Below are 18,398 nucleotides of genomic sequence, written 5' to 3'. Positions count from 1 at the left end.
AGGCAGTAAACACCCACACAAAAGCAGAATACAGCTACGCATGGAACATTTTCTCAAATAGGGGAGATGAGACGGATGGGAGCTGTGTAAACAGGACATGCACAAAAGATTCCTCTAACATACAAAGGAGAATCACTAAAGGATCCCACATCCTTCATCTGATGCCGAACAGTTGACACAGTCACATGGTTGCGAACTGTTTGTTTTCGCATACACCTTTCATACAGACCACCTGGGGGACACCCCTCCTGCTTCAGTATATGTCCCTACTCACCAGGGTTCCCCCTGCTTCCCTCCATCCTTGGTTATGTTTTTATGTAGCAGTCACAAAGAGAGCATCACACTTTCTACACACAGCCTCCTCTGTGGAAAACAATGTTACAATTTCCATCCAAGAGTTATTAGCCATTGGCCATTTTTCTAGGAGATTTTTAGTGAAGAACCGTAAAAATGTACATAATTTCTTATCACGTCTGATGAGTGTTCCTCAAAAAAAAATGTTGTGTCTCCTGCTGCAAGATGGTGGAAGCAGAATAGTTGAATAGAAATATCAACATTGTTGTCCGAGCCCATTTAGGCATAAAATACGGCAACAAACTTCTGACCAGTCACGCAACACTTTGCACAGAGAGCAAAGTGTTGCTTTCTGGTTCGCTCCAGGCCTGGAGTAGAGTTTGGTAGGCGGATATTTCTCTTGGAACAAAAATTACACAATTTTCATCACGTGTTTACACTGAGACCGAATTTCAGCACTTCGAAGTAAGTATGTAGGATCTCAGTATATTTGTGGCACTATATACTGGAGCAAAAACAATAAAAAAATACAAGAAGAGAAACCTCAAAATTAAGATTTTAACATAGACTTTGTTCTTCTTTAAAAAAATGATTGAAATGAAATCGCTTACCTATTTGTCTCTCCAAGTCCGCTGCCTCGTCAGGGGTGGCCCTAGGCAGGACGCCGGGGTCGCTGAAGCTGGTTCTCAATAGAGTCCCCAGTACAAACAAAAACAGAGCTCCTCCTAGGACTGGGATGATGGGGGTCAGCTCCTGTGCCAGGAACGGACAACTGGTGAAATAAAAACAGATGATCAAGAAAGAGCAGCAACAAACCATAAGCAGAAATGCAGAATTCTGATAGACTAAAAGAAAAGCTAAAAGTTTAAGTTTTATGTTCCAGCACATCAAAACTTCATTTACCCCCATTTCAACATTAGCACAAAAGACAACACTTGGAAATTACTGAGGAAGGTATTTAGGTTAAGGAAAGTAACATTCTTGCTTAACAACTAAAGGAAACTAACCACAAAACAGAGTCAAACAAAGGTTCATGAATAAGTCAGATCTTTCAAAGTAGTGTCTTTCAAAATTTACTATTTAACAGGTTAGATTGGCTAGCAAAAGTATACCCCTTTAACAACTTTTAAAATGGTTTAAAAATACAAATATTCATACTTGTTATTGGGAGTTTATGTAATAAACCAACACAAAGTAGTTCATAACTGTAAAAGGAAACATGGATAAACTTGAATTTTGAAGATTGATTTGTTTTTCCTACACTTTCACAATTATGTTCTACCCTATGTTTATCCATCACATAAAATATCTCCCAAAACACAGAAAAGTTAAAAAGTTATGACTTTTTTTAAATACACTGCAGCTGGTTACGGCACAAATCACATTAAGTACCACAGGGGTGGGCCTAGGGCACTCTATGCTTTTTGTTTACGAGTTTCTGGTATTTTATGAAATTGATGCTGTCTTTTTCCCATGATGCATTACAGGTTTCTAAAGGGTGCAACATAGATATCACATATTTTTCTCAAAAACATTTAACATTTATTCTGATGAAACTGACAAAAGAATACTTAAGTTTCCTGTGCTGACTGCTAAATGATTGCTAAAGACAAACGTCAGCACCGTCCACCTAATGAACGAACTGTCCTAATAACAGTTAGGACAGTTCGTTCATTACTGCAGAGATTAATTACTAAGTGAACCATCTAAACTTGCAGCATGCTTTACAGCCACAAAGCAAACATACAGCCAAACTTAATACAAAAGTATTTCAACACTAAACTTAACCTGTTTTCCAAGCCAGTTAAATATGGAAGAGAATGAATCATTTATGAATCACACCTAAATGTGAAGCTGGTCAGCAAAATGTGTTTAGAGAAATTTAAAAAAACTGAAGATATAATCCTAACATCTCTATGAACATTGACCTGTAGAAACCTGAGTGGAAACATGCAATCCAGCTGCTCTCTACAAATGAATGTCTGGGACATCAGCAGGGGGAAGCAGGCAGGGCAACACAGTTCAGCAAAAACATTTTTTTTAGGTTTAAAAAAAAATTGGCCATTTTTTGTGTCATTTCTAAGCTATTGGTTGCATTTGCTCAAACAGCCTCCACCTCTGATTTGGTGATTTAGGATCATGACTTTCTAAATCGAGATATTGACGCCAGACATTACTCCCTATTTTGAGATGCGAGTGCCTCATAACTTCTGATAAAATTGCTTTACACGTTAAGATTTACAACCTACAGTTATTTGTGTAGGTGAAAAAAATTAAATAAAAAGGCATTCAATGTGATAACCTGGCAAACTGTGGCTACTTGCGGCTAAAGGTGCAGAAAGGCCTAAAATGCAAGCAAATATTCACTTTTTGTGTTTTCCTTCAGAGGAAAACCCTAAGCCATATATGTAAACAAACTTTTTCAAACTTATTTTTAACAGGAGTAAAGCCAAAATATAAGCACAGATATCATCTGTACTGATTTATGGCATGACATTATGTTTCTAAAAACAAAATCCGCTGATCCACTGATCCCAAATCTGTTTGACTGTATCATTAACTGAGTCCTTATGTCTGTGTTACAACATCAGCTCAGGCCACAGTAGATGAAAAGCCCAACACTGTGGGAGGTTGTGGCAACACTTCATGAAAAAGGATCTGAAAAAGAACAAAGCGTAATCAGCAAAACAGCCAATGCTGATCAGAGATGAGTGCTACAACAGATATAAAAGCAACTGCTACTTAAACAACTAGCTTATAGTAAATAGAACATAGCTAAACATATGTAGCAAGCCTTCTTCTTAAGTAATGGTTTTAAAGTTTAGCTAAAATGTATATTTGTTCGTCTGTTGGAATAATCTCAGATATTTTCCTGCAAAGTTTTGGCATTTATCCATCTGTCTGTGACTCCGCTTAAAAATCAACTAAAGCTCAATTTTAGCAGCTTCGACAAGTGTACAATAATTTGCACCAAAAGTGAATTTGAATTACTCCTGCAATCCAGTGTGATTCAGTTTATCTTGATTACAAGGAGATAAAAATAAAAGTGTCTCTAAATCTAATCAGAAACGCAAACACAAAACCTTGTTGAAATACGACAGAAAAACGGTAGAAATTTCAGCTTCGGAAAAGGATTAACATCTCAACGGAGACTTCAGAAACGTCCATTCAGCATATGGCGTCGCTGACATTCCCCTCCTAAATGGATACTCAGAGTTCTACAAAATAATAAATAAAAAAACTTTGGAAAAAATTGCTCATCAAACTAAGTTATATTTTTATTTACCTTGACAGTGTAGCTAGAATCTAAGTGTTGTTCAGAGTCTAACTGAGCTCCATGTCTGTTTGGAGTCACACAAGGTTGCGCCCGACTTCCTTCAACAAAACGTGACCAACTTTATAACTGAGTACATACTGATTCAGAACTTCTTAGGTTGTTCAAAGCTTATCCATCAACAGCAACAGTCTACAAAGCAGCTAATTAAGCTAGCATCGATAATCAGTGGCAATTTCTTCAGGTGGCCCTTGCAATCTTTAAGAAATGAAGGCCCTGCTATGCTTAGTTTCTTGATGTTTTCATTAGCATTTGCTTTGTGAAAGACCATTTGTTCACAGGTTGGTCCAGAGGTTATGAAAATAATTTTTTGCAATGCACAATGGATTGTAGAAATAAGGTTGACTGGGTCAGAAGCTGTGTGTTTTTCCCGAATGCCTTTTCGAGGCATAAGCGTGCTTGCATGCTTTTGTGATTCTGCTGTTAGGTTTTCCGTCAACAGATACTTTTAGTAAGAGAGGGCCCAGTCCACTTTGAGACTGTCTCAACGTGAAAATCAGGATTTACTTGTAAGTCAAGATGGCAGGATCCTGTTCTTAGGAGCAAGCTTCACAAGAGATTCAGTGGCTACAACACTGCTTAAATGGGAATTACAGAAATCACCAGTTTGTACAGTTCCTCTGAAAACACTCCTCCCCACCGAAGAGTCTATACAAAAATGACGAAAACAGGAAATCTAATAATCCAAAAAATGAACAAAAAAACTTCAGTTGGACACTTTAGGGTTAGTCTTTACACACGCAATGAAATTAAGTGGTGACACGTAAACATGACTAAAAGCAACACCTAGTTAAAAGTAGGAACTGTACCTTACTTAAGCTTGTTTTTCTAATTAGCCGGCTGCCATTTACTATGGTTAATTTTGCATCATGGTATTGCATATTAAAAGGTGAAGAAACAGCAGACTACTTTGCAAGACTCTGTTCTGTGTAAACAATCATTAAATTCAGAAGCATCTGTTGCAAAACAAAATTTCAGTTACAAAATCTGCAGATTTTTGAAGCCAGTTACTGTTGGTTCCCTGCTGAACAAGGCATTAAACTTGATAAAACAAAAATAAAGCAGAAGAAATGACCCCCCAAAAGTGGTTGGCTAAACATTGGTTTTCTAAATTTAGACATGTTTTAGGTATTGTTTCAAATATATATACAGTATATATACACTGCCTGGCCAAAACAAAAGTGTATATACAGTATATACACACACACACACTCCACCACAAAGTCCTCCACAATAATTCCCCAATATAATTTCTGAATTTTAAAATCTTAAATAGGACATTAGTGAAGGCTAAAACCTACAGCTTTTTTTAACTGCCAGTAATCTGCAATTGCAGAACCAAAAAAAAAAAAACACATTTTGAAAGTAACTCCACACATGGAAGGGAAAGCTTTTTAAAGACAACATAGATCATGGATAAAAGTAATGATTTGGCAAGAAATTTACTGAATCCAGCATTGGAACCACAATTAATACTATGTACTTTGTTGAAGAGATGTGGTGCTCAACCTCCTGTAACGTAAAAATCCTGTCATACTTCAAAACCTATCCACTGACAAACAGATGATTTAAAAGAAAGTGGAAAAAAATACACTACAAGCAACAGCATCTGTACTTTAAGAGTGACGTTTCAATGAGTCGGATCAGTTACATAAAGAAAACGTGATCAAGTGTGGCATAAAGCGACATTTGACACAGATTAAACACCAAACCCACCTGGGAGAAAGGACATATCCATTAACCCCACTCCTCCTGTGAATCTTTACTCAGGCATGTCTATGCGCTGCAGATATACAAAAACTTGCCCAGTCAAGCCCCGTCAAATGAAACATCTCTGACATTTATCTTCATCTGTCGATGAACAGCGGTAGTAAGACTACTTCAGCAGCTCCCGTTCCTAAGAAGACTTTAAGAGAGCAGAAACGAACAAAGTCACATTGTCGTTTTTATTTTCTTCCAATCCACTTCTTATATTTACAGAGACTTTGGAGGCATCGTTGCCATAGAGACGGACGGCATGCAATGTCAGACATGGTAAGTTTCAAAAGGGGCTATGGTTACCCTGGAAACAGCCACATCAGTGAGTTGAAGCCGCATAGGAAAGGAGCAGCAAACTTTAACCATTTTTTTTAGTCTGTCTTGTTGAAAGAAACAAAAAAATGTAGTGAAAAAACAAGGAGGACATCTAATAAGGCTAAAACCAATGAATACACAGAGGCTGAAGTGAAGACTAAAACAGGACAAACCTAAGAGTTGAGAAGCTTTTTGCACTAATTACACCAAGTCTGGGTTGCAGTGAAAGCTGCATCTTTAATGGTCACAGTCTCATCATCGATACGTCAGGTGAGGGAGAAATCAATATTAGGGATGCACAGATATAAAAATTTGTGCCGATATTGATATTGGATATTAATATTGCTGTTGTGGCCGATATCCGATATTGACCTATGTATACATTTCACAACCCTTGCCATACCGTGGGGAGAAAAGGAAACCACAATGCTGACTTCACCACTCCTTTTCTGATTCATGACTAAAATGAAGAATAAACTTAAGCCCTTTTCCAAGTGTTTTCATCTCCCTAATGGAAAAAGCAATAAGTAAAAGTTAAAAGTTAGGGTGGAGCAACAGGACCACAAAACTCGACTGCCAAATGGAACAAGTTAAAATATGGTAAACTTTGCCAAGTCTGAAGAGCAAAAGTAACGCTTCACTTCAGTAAAATCTCACAAGGTCACATGTATTTGCTTTCCAAAGGGTTAAAAACCTATCATTGAATGTGCTTACAATGTAAACAATCATGACTCAAATCTAATGTTATCAAGCTTGTCAAGACTCCACTGGGAGTTAATCATTGAGGACTTTCACCTGAGCTTTATTTAATCAAGTAAAACTTGCTTCACTCTGCACTGTTCCCAGTTTGTCCTCACAATGTCCTCCGAGATTAACAGGTCTCTTTTTTCTTATGGTAACTCTAAAAACAGCAATCCACTGATCTGTGAAAAACAAAATGTTTGTCATGCAAAGTTAACAGCTGTTATCTGAATCTGCAGTCGGTTTCAGGGTGATTACCCGATAAGAAATGTCAACATTAACACTAAAAGGAACTTCAAATATGTTTAATGCCATGTTAAAATACCTCTTTGGCCTTTCAGGTTACAGTATCATTAATCATCCGTGTTACATGAAAACAAAGGCTTTGTCTTCTTGGGATTTTATAACGTTTTGATTGGGTTTGATAGCAGACCAGGGCAGAATATGAATCTCCTCATAGCCATAGGCCAACTCATTTGTCTGCAAAACAAGAGAACATGACAAGCTTTGGCAAACAATTGCATTTTTTTTACCCAAACTCCTCCACAGTCTCCAGAGATTTTCATCCAGATTTCAGACAGATGCCAATTGTGTACTGCAAAACATGCATCACTCATGTTTTCCAAAGACCTACAAATTCTTGAGGTGTAACCATTCAGCCTCGGTCTTGCACTCAATCACCCCTGGAAGAAGGGCCTGGATGTACCTTGGAGGAGGGGGTTGACAAACAGAGAGTGCAGGACTGATTAAAGACTTGAAGCAACCCGGGGAAAGAAATCACGCAACACACAAAAAAAAGCGAGAGGCCAGTGGAACTGGTGGTGGCATTGGAGTATCAGAAAAAGAAGTGTGCTTATATTATTCTACAATAATCTACATCTGCAAGTCTAACTTTTAAAGTTTCAAGTTTGATAACTCACTCGAAAGAAGATCACCTTGTTTTTTCCCCCACATTCAACCACCCATTTGAAAAACCATAAGGCAGTTAGACAAGATTTAAAGTGGCACTGTACTGGTGTGAGAGGAATGTTTTTTTGTTTCCTTATGCCTAGCAATGGGTGTGACTGTTTGAGTTATGTGGACAAAGTCTGTTTCGCAACTATTTGCCTGACAACACTCAAAAAAGGACTTATTTTCTTGATCACCCATGCAGCAAACCTTTTTTCCACCCATTCTTTCTGGGAATTTTCTACAAAAAGCTAACAATATCGAGGATAAGAAAAAGCACAAATTTGTCCTTTTTTAAGTGCATGTTTGCAAAGCCATCTTGAGAGTAATTGTATGCATACAATGCTTTGGGTATTCATTAAACAGATTTTCTTTCATGCACTTTGGGGCATGTTTCAAAGGAGCTACACCTGAAAGTACTTTAAAGCATTTTTAACAACCCACTTAATCAAAACTGAAGGCAGAGCCTATTTGTTTGGTTGAGAGAGTTACTGGGCAAATGTGAAATGTGGGCAGTTTTAGCTTCAACAACCTCCAAAACATTCCAGCTGCATGGATTAGCCACAAGAGCAAACCTGTCAAACACATGGAAAAAACTAAGTACTCCATCCATATTTCAAGAACACTGTTGCCCAAAGCGAATCGGTTCTGTTAAGAGTTTGATGTAAGTTAATGCTCATCAAAGCGCTGCTTATTTTAGCAGTTTTAATACATGTACCTGATGGGAATTATAACAGGATCACTGTAACTCTGCATCTGTCAGGTAGATGAAAAGCAGAATAGACAGCTTCCCATAAATTAGGTTGAAGGGGAGCAAAAAAAAAGCTGACTTGCAGCGACATTTTTGTAACTGTTTTATGCAGCTGTCAACCTTTTTGCTATAATGTAGTAAAAAAAACCTAAAAACTACTAATAAAGCTAGGCTTTTTTTTTGACGAATCTGTCACACAAACGAGATAAATGACTGATTTCTACACCTTTTCTTGCACAAAATGAGGATCCATTTCTTCCTGAATGAAGCGTGTCAGACAGCCGTCCTAAACAATGTTCAGTTCCCAACAATCTCTATAAATAAGCAGCTGCAGTATTTACTGGGGGTATGTAAAAAAGCCTTACAAATGTACACAACACTAAACATTTACTTTAAAGCATTTCTGTACCACGTAACTGCACAGATGTTTATAGAATGCACTGTGAAAACAATGATTCCCAAATTGCAGATTAAATTATCTGCTTTTTTCTTGAATATCAGATAAAAATAACCTCACCAATTGTTTTCAAATTATGATTTTATTTACTAAGAGAAAAGACCACTACCCAAAGCAACCTGGCCTGATATAAAAAAAAGATTATCCCATTTGTTAAATCATTATTTACCTGCAATTACCCTACTGCTTGAGTTCAATTTTATTAGAAAGTCCAAATCTAACAACTGCCAGACATGTAGAATGAAGAAACCACTTGAACAGAGCACATCTGACAACATGAAATAGGACAAAAGATCTCAAAAACAACACATAATGTCCCGAGATAAAATTCAAGAATTGATATTTGCTGAAAACGTTGATTTACTGGCCTGCAAAGTCTTACAAAGACATTTCTAAAGTTTTGGATCCCAGAAAACCACACTGACAGCTATTGTCCACAAAGGCAGAAAAGACAGACATTTTCTTAACATCTTAAGTGAAGACAACTAAGAACCCGTTTACCATTTCGCATGCAAAGCATTTAACTCTGTTTAACCCCTTAACTGTGACCTCCAAGATGCCTATATGTTCATTAATGGGTCCTTAATGGGTGACAGCTGACACATGGTGACAGCTGAATAATTACCTATGTTACCAGATAAAGGATCGTTTGCATTAAAAACCCTGATATTTTGACAAACTCTCAGCATTGAGGTGAAAAAAATTGTGCCATTCTAACTCTTAAGAAAAAAAACTGATATATGGTGATAGCACATACATAAGTGCAGAGAAACACGAAAAATGTATTAAGTCTATTCAAAGTTGTGTGTATGTTGACCCTGTGTTCACACTAACAAAAAAAATGTGAACCACAGAGATGTGTTGTATTTCTGTCTCCAGTTCATACGCAAAGAGTTTTTAAAGACTAATCCATATCCGTCTTGCTTTGTCATTTTTCTGTTTCTATTAAACTTCAAACAAAATCTCAATAAATTATGCGACTGAAAAGCAAGTGTAGACTGTGTCAAAACAAAACATAAGCTGTGATTCTTTTAATCTTTTGGAGTCATGCAGATTTATACGTGCTCTGGATCCTCTTTTGAACTTTGATATTGTTAATGTCAACGTTGTTGCCATCTTCTGACGTTAAATGTGCAGTTTTTTTGATTCAAGTCCCAGACAGAGAAAAATTTAATTTATCCAGAGTACAGCCGCCAGAGCCTAAATCACATTTGCTGCTCCATTCATAAATATGAATGTTGGATTGCCAAGCCAATCAACAAGAAACACTGTTGTATAAAAAGAAAATTTATATGCTGGATTTATGACAAAATGTTTGCAAGAAACAAATGCACACACCAAAATGGTAAGTAAATACTGTCAGAGAACAGAGATTATTAGAAATTCAGAATACAAAAGACAAGTTCCAACAAGTTAGTGGTATTAAAAAAACACATAAAAATTGGAAAAGGATCAGTTGTAATACTCCTGCAGCATAGCATGATAAAAAAAAAAGTTATAGCACTACACACACCACTAGGTTCAAACCCATTTTCCAGTTTTTCTTACTTATTCAGGCTTAAATCTGAAAAAGAAGCTTGTATTTGAATATTTTAACACAAAACCTGTACCTAGGTGGGTTTTACAATCTGCATGTCCTGCTAACAGTGAAAGCAAACTATAGTCAAGTTGGTTTCCGATTTTGCAAGACAGTAAAGGGGCATTTCATGGTTCTTCTCTCCTTATTTGCCACCTGGAATGCCTCAAATCAACACCCTTTCAGATATAACACGTCGTTTTGTTCCGTTTGGACTCTAAAACAGACCTATTTTAAGAACAAAATGTCAATTTGAAAACCCTGATCTATGAAGCACTGCAGTTCTCAAAAGCAGTGAAATTATCCTTTTTTGTGGATTCTGTGTCAGAAACTGGGGGCAGGAGGGGTCAGAGTCTCTCCCCAACAGTCATGTGCCTTTAGCTTTCCAATTTTCCTCCTCATCTCCAGCTGAGATGAAAGACAAACTGTTAGGCACAAATAATAAGGAAGGCTGCACAATCCCAGTCCAATTAGTGAGATTCATAAGGTGGCTTTTCACATTGGAAAAAAAGGCCACAATTAACGTTGTGGCCTTACGTTGTAACGTTGTTGAGTCAGCAAAAGCAAAATACCAAGATAATTCACAAGGATGATGTGAATTTGCAAACCAAGCTGAAAACATTCTTACACAAGGAGAAAAACCTTTGCTTAAAAAAATAAAAATAATCATCGCAAACCCAGATGTCAAATATCCATGAACTAGATTAGTGGCTTTATATCCTGTGCAATTACTCTTACACTTTTAGTCTCATCACATTCGGAGATTGCTTAATACTGATGTGAAAAAATACTCTGGTTGGAAATTTCAACAAAGCTCATATATGAAATGATCCCTGTTCATAAAGAAGTATGAATCCACTGTTGAGGACTAGTGCATTTCCTGTGGCAATATCTAATATATCCATGAACAGCAACTTCTGTCTGCAGCCCTGATGGAACTTTACTTCAAGTCACGCTTGGAGTCTTTACCTTAAAGAGGAAAATAATCAGAGGAATCTAATTTTGAGACATTAACTCTGAACCCCATATCAAAAGTTCAAGACAGCATAAAATTTATCACCAACAAAAAAACTTCACACCCAACATATTTTTACTTACAACTAGCGATCAAAATGTTCAGTTTTTCCAACTTGGAAAAATGCTCAAACTGTTCTTCAGACATTGGCCTCAGTGAACTTTTATGACACATATGGGACAGAAAGCAACATGTGAAACAACAAGCCACATAGACATCTGGAGGGGACCAGAAACAGAATAATAAACAGGCCGGTTTATTGTGCATGGCTGAGCACCCCTCAGACAGAAGGAAAGAAAACAAGTATAAAGAAAGACTGCAAATGGCCTCATCCCTAAGATTTGTTTCTGCAGAATATGATGCGGCAGCGTGATGGGAAACATTGTGCAAAAGAAGAAAGCTCTGCAAAGTGAATGAGTAGCTGCAATCCACTTTGCTGACAACTAGTGAATGAGCTTAGGTATACACAACTAATCGAAACACATTACTGTTAATGACAACATAAGCCAATGTGTGGGTCTGCTGACCATCGCCCTGTCTGATGAATGTCTCCCTTCAGCTGATGGGAGAGGGGTGGGAAAGTCAGGAGGACTCAGCCAGCCTTCGGGCATGGGGCAATGCTTAGTTGAAACCTTGTTTTATGGTGTTCCTGTAAAATGTCCCTGTGTAGTCACAACAAACATAAGATAGAATGAAGAGTCCTGCTCACACCGTAGGAAATGAAGCCATCTGTGGAAACAGCAGGAGAGCTATCATCAGGAAGCATCTGACATCCTACATGTAGATGCAGAGTAACTTCCAGGTTTAGATAAAAGCTCCACAAAGTCCATCTCCCTTTTTTTAGGCGTTTCATGTTTAGGATAGTTTAGTCTCAGATCTTGCGGTGCTGTGGCAGGCTGCCCTTTGGTCATGGGTTATGTTCGTATCTATGCTCAAGTGACAATGCGCTGAAAGCTGAAGTGGTCCAGAGGTCACTGCTGATGGATGTACAGCATTGAGGTTGGAAGATTTTAAACACAAGCCATACAAAACAGATAAGCAGGAATGAATTTCAAAGGGCATACATATATTGTATCTACAGCAGTTTGGTTTCTTTTTATCTATTAAAACAAATAATCTCTCTAAACTGTAGCGTTATTAAACATAAAAAACAACATGTAATAATACTATTGCTAAATCCTAAATTGAAGATATCGATTATAACTGACAGGCCAGTTTCTGTCTTTTCCTCAGTTCTTTGACACTTAAACTAAAGATTCAAGGCATTGAATAAAAAACTGCATTCAAGCAATTCATTGCATTTCCAAAAATTAATATTGTAATGATGATTACAGTCTAATGTTTACTGCAGCTCTACCAGAAACTAACAATACACATTAATGTTCTCTGTATAGAAAGTACCAAAAAAAATGTGTAAACTGACTCTCAGAATTTTCAATGTCTTGCAATTTATTGATCTGTAAGTTCAGAATTCTGCTAAAAACTAATCCTTCTCTTCTTCATTTTTTAGCCTATTAACCTATTTTAATAGCACTGCAAGCTGCTATGCTTAACAAATCACTAATGAGATTATTCCATGTAGCTCTTTTCTTAAAGCAACATAATTCTGATCAGACTCCAAGTATAAACCATATCCTTAGCCAGCCAGGCGTTGTGTGGACAGATAATGAAATCAAAGTTGTTTTTGCTTCCCACAGCTTGCAAAAAAGTGCATTTGAGGTTCGATATATATGCAGTGGATTATCTAAAAAAAATCTGGACTCCATCAATGGCCTCCATCCGCTCTGCCAGGAACTAATGTCAAGTAAGATACTATTTAACCATTTGATTTATATGCAAACTTGTTACCCACTTTATCTATTGGGACTAAATTAACCCTTTAACTATCACCCTCAAAACGACAGCGTGCAATTCAATGGGTAGATGAGGACACCATTGTCCTGATGACATTTAAGGAGTTTTTAAACTAATAATACTCAGTTGTACAAAGTAATACAATTGGTTCCACTTTTGGCACAATACCATCATCAATGTAGCCTTAAACCAGGGGTCTCAAACTCAATTTACCCGGGGGCCGCTGGAGGTAGAGTCTGGGTGAGCCTGGGCTGCATTCACACATACGGTCTCCTCAGCCGAACCTTTCTGATTGCCTATTACCATATTTGGCCGTAGTCAGGCGCTGTAACAGCCGTAATTGTGTAGTGTTTCTTTAAGATACTCTAGTATTGCTAATGATGTCAGAAGTATGGCTTCTCCGTAGAGAGCGTGGGAGAAACGTGCTAGACGGACATGTTAGCTCCCTAACTTTTTAGTAATGTTACGGGTTGTTTGGACGCTGCTCAATTTTCATGTCTGATAATATAGCAGCCGTTCAACCGGGCTTTGTAAGGTTGGTGAAGAGCGTATTTATTAAAGGACAACACTGTGGAATTCCTAGTACCAGTGTGGTTGTGAGTTTTTGACCGTCCTGACGAATCTGCCACCTCCTCTCCTCCCTTAAACACAACCCAAGCGTTACAGCGCCTAACCTTAATTACGTTACACTGATCAGCAACTTCCGGGTCTAGACTGGATGCTGAAGCACGTGAAGCGGGAGCGGCCGCGGAAATTGCGCATGTACCGCAAGCAAATAATGACAAATAGAAAATGCAAATAGGCCCGGCCGATGTCCCGCCCCCGAGAGCAATATACTCCACCGTGATTGGCAAGTTCGTTCAGCTCCGCACACAACACTGAAAAGTGCCAATTATATCAAACTCGCGGGCCGCACTAACATTAAACTTTCATATTAAGGCGGGGGCCACAAACTATCGTCCCGAGGGCCGCAGTTGGCCCGCGGGCCGCAGTTGGCCCGCGGGTTTGAGACCCCTGCCTTAAACTGATGATACATGCAATAATTTATCTATACAAAAGAATTGTGATACAAACCTTTTGCAAAATTACATCCCTACACCCATATAGAAAAAAACTTTAAAAGTAATACTTTAAAAGTAAGTTTAAGTTTAAAGTTCGCTTGGCAAACTAAAAAATAAAAAACAAAATCATGAATGCGGGCACCTAATGTATTCAGATTTCAGAGCAGCAGAATTTCAGAAATAAATCTAAAAAAATTGAAGGTCGGTACAAATATAGTGTAATGTAGTACATGCTGTCTTTGCTGTGCAGACAGAGTGCAGGAGGCTTCAACCACAGCACAATTTTCCCCATAAAGCATCCTCTGGCTGTGAAGCACTTTATCGTGATGAAAACACTGACCAACTCCACAATTCTCATGACAGAGCAGGACTCTTATCTACTATAGAAGGGGGTTTCTGACATGATAGATGACAGAATGATGGGCTAACGACCAGAGAAAGAATGCACACTCGCTTGTCAGACTCTCCAGCGATGGCAGCACATCAGCCTTTATACACATACTGCTTTATGCAGTCCACTCAGTGGAAAGATGAGGACATCTGGGGGAGAGTAGCATGTAGAGGGACACACTGTACGTTTATTGACAATTGTTTTAAGCGCAAGAGGAACAATGCTCTTTTAACGACACTGGGAACGTAATTAACTGAACCCGTGTAGCATTATTATAGAAAAGTCAGCTTTCTGAGCATTTATTACAGCATAGAGATGCATAAGAAAAATAAAAATAATAATATTGTCCTTTTCACCTGTACAGGACTTTGGTTATAGAAGAGCTTTATAAATAAATGAATTAAAATTTTTTTTATCTTAGTCACGGACAAGATCTTGATAGCAGTTGAGCGATTGTATAACCGCTGATAAATAACAACTGCACTCTCTCAACGCTTTGTGGCCTACTATCGACACTTAAAGGGGATGTATTCTGTACTTTCTAGGCACATTTTATAGCACAATTAAGTAACTATATTATCTTCCGTTATTAAAATGCTGTACATATCAAATATAACTTAAACGAAATATGACGCCTTGAAATTGAGGGACAGAGCTTTTTAGAGTCTCTGTCCCTCTAAAAAGCTCCTACTCTTTCAGACACTCAGCACGTTATAATAACGCTTCTCATTATACTGTTAACAACCATTCTTACAAGCGTTGGGCTGATCCAAGGAGGAGCTTTGTGGAACTAGGTGACGCTTTCTGGGAGCAAGCTTTTAGGCACCTCCGAATGATTGATTTAGAGGAATAGTACAAGTAGGAATAAAAATATTTATTTTTAGTTAGTTTAGACAAACTTGATTACTGTATGTTAATTTTAAAGGAAAACAGTTACATAATTTTATAATTCCAGAGGATATGAAGAACAATAAATCTGTCAGCAATGGCCAGAATGGGTTTTTTTGTTTGTTTCAAATTTCATTTTGTCCCACTTGTCAGTGATGAACTGCAACAACATAGACCAACATTTTTAGATGTTGCCTCTGGAGTCCCAAGTGCCTTTTTGGACCTTCCACAATGGTACTAAACTTCATGCAGATTTTAGAAATATTTCCACAACAGAAGAGAAGTTACATAAATATTATTTTAGATTACATTCTTGTCATTAGGTTACAAACTATTTGATTTTATGACAAATAAACACCCACAGTAGAAAAGGATTTGTGTTTTTCTTCATTTTAAAACCTTAAAATAAAAGAAATTTAAATGGTGGTTCTTTAAAAATGTCAACACATTTTACAGAGTAGATATGAACCAAAAAAATATCAGGAAATGGCTCTAAATGAGTTTGCTTCAGCTGACTGGGGGAAAAAATTGCTCTTTGAAATATCATCACATTGGTTGCAGTTTCCACATGCAGCTCTTCTGAAAATCCTCTTGTACAAAAGGCGTATGAGATACTTTAATCTCCAACCAGTTTATACTGACATCTCCCTAAAGCAGGTCAGATAAAGGGAAACATACTCACTCCAGACCCATGCAATGATTTGTGTGCAACTTCCTCTTCTGGCATCTGAGCCTTTGAGATGAAATCCCTAATCCACACTGTCATCTTGCACAACCAAGTACCAGATGTGAGCAGATAATACTTACTCAAAGGTGAAAAACAGTCCACAGGTTACAAGGATGAGGACCAGGGTGAGGTAGAAAACCCCCGTCTGTTTGGCCATCATAATCCTCCCATCACAGTAAAATTTATTCCGACCTGGGAAGGCCTCCCATTTCTTCCTCTTTGGGGTCCTTTTCTTGTAGGGGGTCTCCATTGGCGTGGAGCTGCGAGTGCTGATTTGACTGTACTCGCACTCTCTCATGGACTCCCCAAGATGCATCAATTACAGTAAAAATAAAAAAGAAAAATAAGGAGTTGAATAAATCCAGCGCCAGGACAGCCTCTGCGGAGAAGAGAGGTTCAGTTTAGCTCAACTTGTAAGATGGTATAGGACTAAGTTTGAGAGTACAGCACTTCCTGTTATTAAAAAAATACCTCTGCTAACCTTAACGTTTCGGTTGTAGCTTTCAGTTTGCCACATGACATTAAATATAATCTTGTTTTTAATACAATGAAGGTAAAAATAACAAGCAAGTCTTAAAAGCTCTATAATTAAAAGTTTATGTTGCCTTTGCAACCAAGGAACATTGCTAGTTCCATCTAACTAAATAAATAAAGTGTCGCTAACAGGCTAGCGTGGCTAACAAGTTGAGGAGATACATTTAAGTTAATATAAGCCTGTGTATTCAAATGTTAGCACCATGTTCGTTCAAATATAGCGAAAAGCTTTGAATTAACTATTTGGCATTAGTGTTTCCCGCTGAAAGTGAGCAAGGAAGAAGAAGGTTTAAGTCTAGTTTTCAGCGGCGCTGTCAACCATGTATCACAAACAGGCAGCGAGGCGTCGCATCCCGGCTGCTTTCGTCTGGTCTGCCCGCTGAAGCGCTGCCTTACCAGGGGGAAAGTAACACTGGTTGTCCTTGGTAGGGGTGTTGTCGCGGAGCTTCTCCCGTCGTTATCCCGGTTTGTTTCGTGCCAAAGCGAAGAAGACCATTTTTGGAAGTTTAGGGGTGAACAAATGAGTTGGAAAGGGTCTCGTCGTCGAGGGGGAACTTCGTCGTTTTTTTTTTTTTTTTGTTTGTTTTTTTGAAAGGGGAAGGAAAATCCAGAGAAAGCGCCCTCAGACGAGCTCCAAAATCCCGGACTGGCCGTCAGTCAAGAGAGGCGAGTCAAACATGATCATACAGCCATATGGCAAAGCGGTTCATAGCAATAATCGATGAGACATTATGTTAAATCTTCGTTATTCAACCTCATATTCGGAGGGGTGAGGGCAAAGTTGCAGCTTTCCTCAACAAAGCGTCTTGCCAGGCCACTCGACAACCCTCCGTCAATCCCCGTCCACACACGGCAATGCCACCCTCGCAAACAAACATCAACATGGGAGCAGAGAAGAGCCTCCGCCGCCTGCTCCTCCCCCTTCAGCCGGGGCTGAAGTCATGAAGGTGCAGAGACAGGAAGCGCCGATTAAGGGTTTCCCAAAACGGGGTGCGGGGACCACTAGAGGGTCCGCTCAAGGGGCGGGGGATCCTCCGCTCCCAAAGCTGGAGATCAGGTTCCTATATTCTTTTAAAACACAGACCTGATGCTCCAGATGTACATTTGGGAAAATCAAAAATGGAATGCCTTCTCTAGTAGTTTGAGTGGGTTCAACTTCAATTACCATCAGTTAGAATTTACGTTTATATCGATATCTTTTTAATGAGTAAAACAAGGTCCCTTTTTTTGCTTGGCCTACATTAAATGTTTCCTTTCCCGATATAAATTAGAAGTAACATGTGAGACATCAAAATACAATCAATTCTCTGAATATTTCATCAGGTGTCCTAATTTTTTCACATGACTGTCTATCATAAGAGGACGTAAAACAGTACTGGAATATTCGTTTCAAGTCTTTCTGCTGTGAGTAGTCGTTAATTATTTGCATTAGGAGCAGAGCTGGTGGTACACCGCTGTGAGAGAAATCAACCTTGATAAAATGGTCTAGACAATACGTGATTAAACATTTCAATACTGTCACCACAAGATAATAGTGTGGTTTTTTGATAATTCGCATTGCAGTCTGAAATGTTCACAACAAACCCAGGAAATGTTAAATATTGTATGAGGTGATGCTTAAGAGTTCTCCATCAATTATCTGTATATGAGAGAGAGCTAATTCCTGTTGTATTCCACCTCTTCTGCAGTGTCCTTTGAAACAAATGGTCAACAGGAAGAAAGATTATTAAATAACTAAAACCAGACAAAACCAA

At 38.3% G+C, this 18,398-nt stretch overlaps 1 protein-coding gene across 3 annotated transcripts in view; it reads right to left on the bottom strand.

The window, feature by feature from the left end:
- Positions 1–17,572, bottom strand: part of LOC116708993 (probable palmitoyltransferase ZDHHC14) — a 47,169-nt gene extending 29,597 nt beyond the window's left edge. For 2 of the 3 annotated variants that reach the window (XM_032547196.1, XM_032547198.1), the window contains exons 1-3: positions 17,041–17,572; positions 16,191–16,489; positions 906–1,066 (exon numbers count right to left, since the gene is read on the bottom strand). In XM_032547196.1, coding sequence (XP_032403087.1) covers positions 906–1,066; positions 16,191–16,426 — 397 coding nt within the window. In that variant the 5' untranslated portion in view covers positions 16,427–16,489; positions 17,041–17,572. The remainder of the gene's footprint in view (positions 1–905; positions 1,067–16,190; positions 16,490–17,040) is intronic. The other variant, XM_032547197.1, reaches the window with a different exon arrangement.
- Between the last annotated feature and the right edge of the window lie 826 nt (positions 17,573–18,398).

This window comes from Xiphophorus hellerii, chromosome 19 (assembly GCF_003331165.1).
Source record: "Xiphophorus hellerii strain 12219 chromosome 19, Xiphophorus_hellerii-4.1, whole genome shotgun sequence".
NCBI classification, from domain to species: Eukaryota; Metazoa; Chordata; class Actinopteri; order Cyprinodontiformes; family Poeciliidae; genus Xiphophorus; species Xiphophorus hellerii.
Note: the sequence above shows the minus strand (reverse complement) of the source record. Positions and strands in the feature narration are given on the sequence as shown.